Below are 9,055 nucleotides of genomic sequence, written 5' to 3'. Positions count from 1 at the left end.
GACTTGCAGAGTATTTCCATAACTAGAAATGGCGCGGCAGAGGCCGACGCGTATCCCCACGCCGCATGTTTGACCCAAGGGCGCCCCAGGGTTGATCATGGGGCCATGCATAGTTGAGATTGACTGTATTGTCATAAGAGAAGTTCAGTATCAATTAGAAGTGAATGGGTGTAAAAATAAAGAAGTTATAGTAAAAGGCAATTTTGGGAGGGTGTGGCCTATGTGGGCGGGGTCCCCCAGGGTTGGCAACGGGGCCATGCATAGTTGAGTTTGACCGTTTTGTCATAAGAGAGGTTCAGTATCAATTTGAAGTGAATCAGTGTAGAAATGAAGAAGTTAATGTAAAATAACCTAAAAATTTTTTGGTGGGTGTGGCCTATGTGGGCGGGCGCCCCAGGGTTGGGATTTGGGCCATGCATAGTTGAGATTGACCCTAATGTCATAACAAAAGTTCAGTATCAATTTGAAGTGAATCCGTGTAGAAATGAAAAAATTATAGTAAATGGAAATTTTTGTCGGGTGTGGCCTATGTGGGCGGGGCGCCCCAGGGTTGGGAATGGGGCCATGCATGGTTGAGATTGACCGTATTGTCATAAGAGAGGTCCAGTATCAATTTGAAGTAAATCGGTGTAGAAATAAAGAAATAAATGTAAAATAACCTAAAAAAATGAGTGATAATTTCTGACGCGGCCCCACCCCAACCGCTATAACTTTTGACCCAGGGGTCAGATCAAAATTCCAAATAGTGCAGAGTCGCACATATGCTCATAGCTACCATGTGTGTAAGTTTCAAGGTTCTAGTGCTTTTAGTGTAGGAGGAGATAGTGGCCAGGACGGACGGACAGACAGACGGACGGACGGACGGACGGACGGACGGACGGCGGAGATAACCACAATATCCCCACCTTTTTTTCAAAAAGCGTGGGGATAATGATGAAAATCAAGAAAGGAAAGATGAAAAGGAAGAATATGAGAAAAAGAAAGAAAGCCGTTTCACTTCTGAACCGGGTAGAGCAAAGTGGCTAGATGCTTATTTAGAAGCAGTTAAAAATGATATTCTAAATGTTATAAAAGAAAAAGGACAGTCAAATATCACAAAACAAGAAAAACAAGCATTGCACACGTTACTAAATGATTCCAGTATAATAATAAGGCCTGCAGACAAAGGTTCTGGAATAGTGATAGCAGACGCAAATGAATATGTATAAAAACTCAGGAATGAACTTAATGACAACACATCATATGAAAAAACTTATGGAAATGGACTCGAAAATGCAAACAAAAAGGTGAAGCAACTAGCAAATAAACTATTTAAAAACGGCATTATATCAAAGAACTTACAACAATACTTGATACCCAAATATCCATCAAGAGGGAAACTCAAAGGAAATCCAAAAATACATAAAAAAGGCAACCCTTATAGAACAATCGTAAATGGCATTGGAACAAGTACTGAAAGAATGGCGGAGGTAGCAGAAAAGGAGGAGCTAGAAACCTATGTAATAGAAACACCAAGCTACATAAGGGACACCACAGCATTTTTAAATGCTATAGAGAGGGAAGTAACTACACCATTACCAGAAGGAATTATCTTATACTGTTTTGATGTTGTCAAATTATACCCATCGATTCCAAAGAAAGAGGGCCTGGAGGCATGCAAACAAGCTTTAAATGAACGATGTATTCAGATCATCAACACTGAAGCGGTGATTGAAATGATTGAAACTGTTTTAGAAAATAATGTGATCGAATTTTGTGGACAAGAATACAAACAAAAATAGGGTGTAGCTATTGGATCGACGCTTGGGAGAAATTATGCGTGTTGTTACATGAGAAAATGGGATGAACAATTATCTGAATACAATAAACAACCAATATTTTATAAACGTTTCATAGATGATGGTTTTGGACTATGGACACATTGAATTGACGAACTCATGAACTTTTTCGACTATGATAACAAAATTCAGCAAAACATCAAAGTAGAATTAACATGGAATACAGAACAGATAGACTTCTTAGACACAGCAATTCAACTAGAAGATAATAAAATAACAACGGATTTATTCTCAAAACCAACCGATAAACATCAATATGTCCAATATGACTCAGACCATCCAACAAATGTGAAAAAGGCAATACCCTATGACTAGGAATACGTTTAAAAAGAATATGTTCTGACGAAAACAAATACCGACATCGAAAAATAGAACGAAAACAAAATCTACAGAAAAGATGATATCCAAATAAATTTGTAAACCATGAATTATCCAGAGTTGATAATTTAAAAAGGAAAAACTTACTTAAGAAGAAAAAAACTAATAAAACAGCCAACACGAGAATAACACTAGCTATAACTTATTCCAACAACCTTCCAAATATCCACTCAATAATTCGAAAACATACCGACAAACTATATAAATCAGACAGAATGAAAAATATATTCCCAGAGGTACCAATACAGACGAGATAGGAATATCGGTGACATTTTTTCAACAAATACCAAAAGCATGCAAGACTAATTGTATAGTCTGTAAAATGTTGAAAAGAGGTTTTCATAACAACCCAAAAAGTGAAATTCCAAATGAAGCAATAAAATAGAACTGTTACATTTATAACTTGGTGTACGGTATATTTTGTATCAAATGCCAAAAGATGGTATACATCGGAGAGACAAGCAGATCGTTAAAGGAACGTGCCAAAGAACACGAGGCTGACAATCGGCTACGAAGAGATAAACCAATCTCACAACATTTCAATGGTGCTGGCCACAGAGTGCAGGACATGGGTGTATCAGTGCTATCACAAATAAGAGACAGTTCCCGTTATTACAGACTTATTGGGGAATTGGAATTTATAAAGAAGTTTGAAACACAATCACCAAATAGACTTAATACAAAAAATCAACTTGATGTCCTGCTACGGGAAACTATCTAGTAAAAAATATATGTAAAAAACATTTTATATTAATCATCAACATAAATGAATGTAAAAATAATAGTACTTTATGCAATTTATCTTATCCGTAATGTGTATATGATAATATAGCAAGAATACATAATTATTTAATCAAATATTATTATAATATTTTACGTAGATATGGATAGAAATAATTAAATTCATTAAATAAGTTTACCCTATTTAATTTTTTGATAACAAGTTTACGTAAATTAAAATTAAATATGATGATGCTAATTTTATTGTAAAATATCAATTTATTAAATATATAAAGCACACATTTGACATAAGATTGAAACAAAATATGTAAGTGTTTAAAGTAATTTCATTTTGGGCGAATTTTTACATTTTTTGGCGCCATTTTATATGACGTCAGTTATGACGTCATCATGTACAACGTCATTTGACGTTTAAATGTTTTTCTTCGTTATTTTAATTGTGCAGTCAAAAGACGTAAACATGTAGTTAACATATAATTTCCATTGTTTTGATAAAGGCATTATGCCGAAACGTCAATTAAAGGAGTATTCTCAGAGAGTTCATTAAATTTAACAAAAACACGTTTATAAAATAGGAATAGTTACTCACATGTAACCACTGACCGGTTATTCCAACATGTTCTTTGTGCACGTGTATATGACACTCTCCGGATGAGAACCGGAAGTTACTCAAAGCTGCCACGGTTTCTTGTGAAACTTTTCCGTTCCTGGACATATCTATCCAGACCTCGAGCAGTATCGAGTCACCTTCAAAGTGCGCTTTAGAGATGGAGTCAAGAAGCCGCAAGGCCGCTTTCGGCCGGTTGTACGTGATCACAATGATTCTGAGGTCCACCGGCGTTCTTTGGGGCGCCGTCACGAGTTTACACCTGCCCAACGCTGACATGTTCTGCGTTACCGAATTCCAGTCAAGAAAATCGGGGACGGCGGTAACCTGTCGGAACAATTGAGTGAACATTCTGTTCTCGTTCAACTTCACATCAACTAAAGCATATACTAATACTAACAATGCAACACCGAATCCGCACAGAATCTTTATCGTCTTCATATTTCCTAACAAGTTTCTTCTAATATTATAATACATTATATCTGGAAAACATCCAAAAACATCACGTGTATACTTTTATTAATACACAACTCCTTTTTATCCTATATATTTCCTTAGTATCGGGGGCTACCGCCCACAAACCCCCGCTTTGTCGATAGTGGTAAACAACTGCGTACCGGTAAAGTTCAATCTAGCCCACAAATCTATATTCCTCAACTTTGGGACAACGTCTCATCTGTTTACGAAGCTGGATAACCAATGTGTTTAAATGTAGACGTTCACTTGCTTTAAATCTTATGAAGTACTATATCCACTATATTCATGCAATGTGAACGAGTCAGGTTATATCTGCGTGGCTGTATCTGCGGTGACTTAATTCATTTGAATCGCGCAATCTGAATGGCTGACTCAATGTAGATTTAAAGGGACCTTTTCACGTTTTGATAAAATGACAAAATTGTAAAAAAAAAGTTTCAGAGTAGCAAATTTTCATTGTAATCACTAGGGAGTTTAATAGATTTTAAAAACCAGGAGTTAATTTCCCATGGACTGGAATTTAGAAAAGTCAAATAGAAAAATGCTGGGGTCAATTTTGAAGCGCAAAAATAGGTGTTCGTGAATTGTGGTTTTGTCTGTGTCATTATATTTTTTACATAGAAGTAGTCTAAGAGTAACACAATGTATTTAAAAGTTATATTGCTTTGTTAAATAATGAAATAACAATATTAACAAAAAATAATTTAAATAAATTTGTTCACAATGATAATTACAAATTATATTTTTATTATCTTTGTAAAGCAGTACATAAATCAAGCATCGGGAATACATTTGTAAATCAAGCATAACGAATACATACATCAATGCTACCAATAAGTTTATAAATGACAACAATTAATTATAAATATCTATCTTAGTGGCAGAACAACAATTTGTAAAAAAAGGTCTCAATCTTATTTAGAAGTACACATGTCATAAATCCTGTATGGTGAAATATGCATTTTGAGGCGATCCAATTGAGATGGGTCAGGAAAAGTTATTAGAGGACTGGTCAAGTGTGAACGGGTCGACCGACAGGATGTTGTTGGTGATACGTTTGGCAATAAATGTATTGATTAAGTGTTTAGATGGGGTGTCGGACAGCGGGTCGAAACGTTTGAGATTCCATTTATGAAGCAGATCCATCTTGTGTTCTGTGTGATTCCGTTTCATTCAGACTCCGCTCTATAATATAGACCTTGTCAATACTTTAACTATCAAAATCGAGCATATAATCAATGTTATCATTATGATATGATTAATTATGATTGTATTTTGTACAGATAGGACCAAAATACCATTGGCGCTGACCTGAGTTTAAGGTTTATTGGCTTGTGTCTGCATTGTTTTTTGATGGTTTGTCATCATGCCTGAAATCGATCGAAAAACATGATAACACTTATTTCTGAGTAAGTTTGAATAAGAGTTTAGAGTTAAGGCTAGTGATCTGACCCCTTTCCTCCGCTTCGCATAATAAAGTTGAGAATTATTTTATGAAGGTAGAGCAATACCTTTGACCTCTTTAACAAATTTGGATTTTCAATTTGAACTAGATCCTTGCTTTTGATATCGTGTTAACTAGCTCAACATTTGTCGATATATATAAATCGATTCCGACAAAGTGTCATTAAGATAGGAAAAACAAATGACCTATTAAGTGTTTAAGATATATATAAAAGACGCACTTGTTATGACACAAGACAGACAGACACCGTAAGAGTCTTGTGCTCAAGTAAGACAACATGCGATATCACAAATATCATAAACTTCAGGTAAAGCTATATAATAGTAAGTCATATTTAAATGTATAAGCATATTAAACCAAGCGGTTCATTTCCTTAAACTGAAAAATGTTTAAACAAATATATAAAAAGTATCATATCTATGCCTAAATGTTTATGCTTGGGATATACACGACATAACCACAGGAAGGAAATAAATGACACACAATAATTACCCGACTATTGTTATTATCCATACAAATGAAAATTGATATTCAAAGTTTGCATTTATAAAGCTAATTATAAACCAAAGTTGGCTACTCTTATTTGAATAAAATATTGACCTAGTTGTATCCGTATCGATCAAAGACTTCTTATGCAATCAGTCATTTATACGTCGAGGTTTCGTTAAATATTTTAGCAACATACTAGCAAAAGAGTCTCAACATGATACATAAATACTTCAACAAAAAGATGAGGTAAATTCGTAAAGTGATTGTCTACATACACACGATTTAAGGTATTTTTTATTTTAAACCATGTTTCTATATATATCAGACTATGCAAAACGTTTTTGGAAATGAATAGTCAGCCACAACATCGAGTTACAGGGTTGGGAAAAAAATAGTTTGTTTTCATGATGTGGTTGAAAATACAACTCATCAGATGAAACAGTTACGTCAGACATGATCAGTTACCAGGAACAAACTACCATACATTTAGAATGCAACATTAATTTTTTGGCCAATTATATAATTGGTTTGCACTAATTATTTGGTGTGTAATACTTAATCATATTTTTAATGCATTGTATTTTGTCATGTTTAGTTGTTCTATATGACATTCAAACACTTTTGGGAATATAAGGTAAGCGGTTTCTTTAAGCAATCATGGATGTCTACGACATAGATTTCTAAATATGTGCATGCGACTCGAACGAATTATACCATAAGAATATATACTGGATATTTTAAAAGTATCATATCGTTTTAAAAGGCGAGATAATGCAAGAAAATTACGCAATACAAAAGTAAAATCAATATAAATACTGAATAGACACATATGGCTCATTTCAATTGTATTTCAATGATTTCAATTCAATTATTAGTTGAAGACAACAGAAAATTATGTAACTCATAAAATAATAAACACAATGAAACGATTGATCATGATTAAATTGTGCATAATGCATGATGTTTGTATTAATGCTCTTCACGCTTAACTTTCTCGCCGTCATGCTTTCTTGTCCGACCGCAGACTGAATATCCCCTTGCAATTTAGCAAAAGTTTCAAAATTGGTCATGGTAATATTGACGGCCATACATTGCTTAAGCAGATTCCATGTTGACGAGTTTTCACTTTTAATATTTGTCTTTTTCGAATACACAGTGAAAAAACTTTTAAATAAGAATAAATTGATTGTGAAGGAATGTGACATGTTTTTATTCGTAAGGGTGCTGATTACTAGTTTCTTGTTTGTAACAATGAGAAGGTAAATTACTGGCAAGCTAGGTCTCCGTTTTCCGAACTTCAGTTTTTATAACAACTCCCCTGTTGTCAACATATGCTGGTTCAGAAGGCAAACTCTGGTCATCAAGTGTCCATTCTAATACTAAATTACGTTGTTCTTCCGTTTTTCCCCTGCCCTTGCCCGTGGAATGTAGACCGTCCTCGTACCAGTTAAAGGTCAGACCTCTGTGGTCTGAAATGATATAGTTTGAACTTGCGTTTGTGTTCTGTGTTATCTCCTGAGTAATTGGAACATTTATTATTGTCGTTATCGTTGACAAAACACTTGTTAATGTCCACTCAGTTGGCGTTGATGACAAAAATATTTCATATGTTTGTGTTGAAAAAAGAAATTGGTTTATAACCAATATTTGATATATTTTGAAGAAGATGAACGGCAAAAATGTTACTATACAAACAGGAGTATCAGCGGACCTTTAATAAATACAAGAGGTCATTACGCTGCTCCCCGGAGACCCCAACGAGCTTAACTGAGTTGAGTAGGTTATGTCCATTAGTGTTCACAAAAGTTTCATAAGGACCGCAATTAAGCTATGTTTTGAATGAACCACAATCATTTTAAAATTTAATTCACATATAATAATATAAGACATATACAACGATAATATGTTTCTGGTAAGCTTGCCGACCCACTGCCTACTCAGAAGAATTAATGTCCGATTTGAAAAACCTCTCCAAAATCGTTCTTTATTTTTATTTTCAAAGTTAGTCATGGTAATTTTGAATCAACTTGAGCAATTTTCGTATAAAAACATCATCAACAACACGAGTACGCTTTTTTTTTATTCATTTCTCATCAAATTAAAATTTAAATAATGAAATAAAAGAAAAAAAAATAATTGTTTAACATAAAAAATTATTAATCATTCGCTACATTAATTTTTTTCTTCATAAATTAACGCTGCTATCAGAATGGTTTATTTGGCTGGCAAAGCGGAAAAGTCAGAAGCAAGCGGACGATTAACAATAAACTAACAAAAATGGCTTCTTGTGTGTCGCATAACACGAGTCTGAGTGTCACTTAAGATTGTGGAGCACCAATCCTTATGAAAGTGGACTTAGTTACTTCAGTCCCTGATTCTCAATTAATCGGACATTAATGATTTGCTAAATGACGGATCTCAACATGGCGGATCGGAAGGAAAGTTGTTTTAAATATCGCGTTATATTCGCAGCAATACAATTTAAACAAGGGACAAAATTGTCACAAAACCAGGTTTTCATTGTGGAAAAAAATCTGATAAAGGGGGAAAACTCAAACTGAACTTTTGAAATGAACAAACAAAATTTGTAAGTTTGTTTAAAAAAATCTATTTTTAGTCGTGGCGACCTTGACATTGGAGATATTGACGTGATTCTTTCGTGCGATGGTGAACAAATGTGCCAAATGATTTTAAAATCTCACAATGAATGACATAGTTATGGCCAGGACAAGCTCATTTATGGCCATTTTTTACTTTTGAACTCAAAGTGTGACCTTGACCTTGGAGATATCGACGTAATTATTTCGCGCGACACACCGTCCAATGATGGTGAACAAATGTGCCAAATGATTTTAAAATCTGACAATGAGCGACATAGTTATGGCCCGGACAAGCTTGTCCCGCCCGCCCGCCAGCCCGCCAGCCAGCCCGCCGGCCCGCCAGCCAGCCAGCCCGCCCGCATTCGCCAATCTAATAACCAGTTTTTTCCTTCGGAAAACCTGGTTAAATATACTAATTACTGTATTAGTGAAGTAAATTAAAGCTTGTTAAAAAAAAACT

The 9,055-nt window shown here is 34.7% G+C and overlaps 2 protein-coding genes across 7 annotated transcripts in view; both read right to left on the bottom strand.

The window, feature by feature from the left end:
* Positions 1 to 3,546: 3,546 nt before the first annotated feature.
* On the bottom strand, positions 3,547 to 4,407 carry LOC127861847 (uncharacterized; the record flags this gene model as incomplete). The annotated part of the gene is given in 1 exon segment (XM_052400537.1): positions 3,547 to 4,407. A coding segment is annotated over 1 exon segment (495 nt), but the record flags the coding sequence as incomplete, so codon positions are not given.
* Positions 4,408 to 4,684: 277 nt separating this feature from the next.
* LOC127861846 (uncharacterized) overlaps positions 4,685 to 9,055 on the bottom strand; it is a 129,137-nt gene continuing 124,766 nt past the window's right edge. For 5 of the 6 annotated variants that reach the window (XM_052400527.1, XM_052400533.1, XM_052400534.1 and 2 more), the window contains one exon: positions 4,685 to 7,464. In XM_052400527.1, the coding sequence (XP_052256487.1) occupies positions 7,271 to 7,464 (194 nt within the window). In that variant the 3' untranslated portion in view covers positions 4,685 to 7,270. The remainder of the gene's footprint in view (positions 7,465 to 9,055) is intronic. The other variant, XM_052400530.1, reaches the window with a different exon arrangement.

The sequence above is a fragment of the Dreissena polymorpha genome, chromosome 16 (assembly GCF_020536995.1).
Source record: "Dreissena polymorpha isolate Duluth1 chromosome 16, UMN_Dpol_1.0, whole genome shotgun sequence".
NCBI classification, from domain to species: domain Eukaryota; kingdom Metazoa; phylum Mollusca; class Bivalvia; order Myida; family Dreissenidae; genus Dreissena; species Dreissena polymorpha.
The sequence above is the reverse complement of the archived record's forward strand: the minus strand, read 5'-3'. Positions and strand labels throughout refer to the sequence as shown.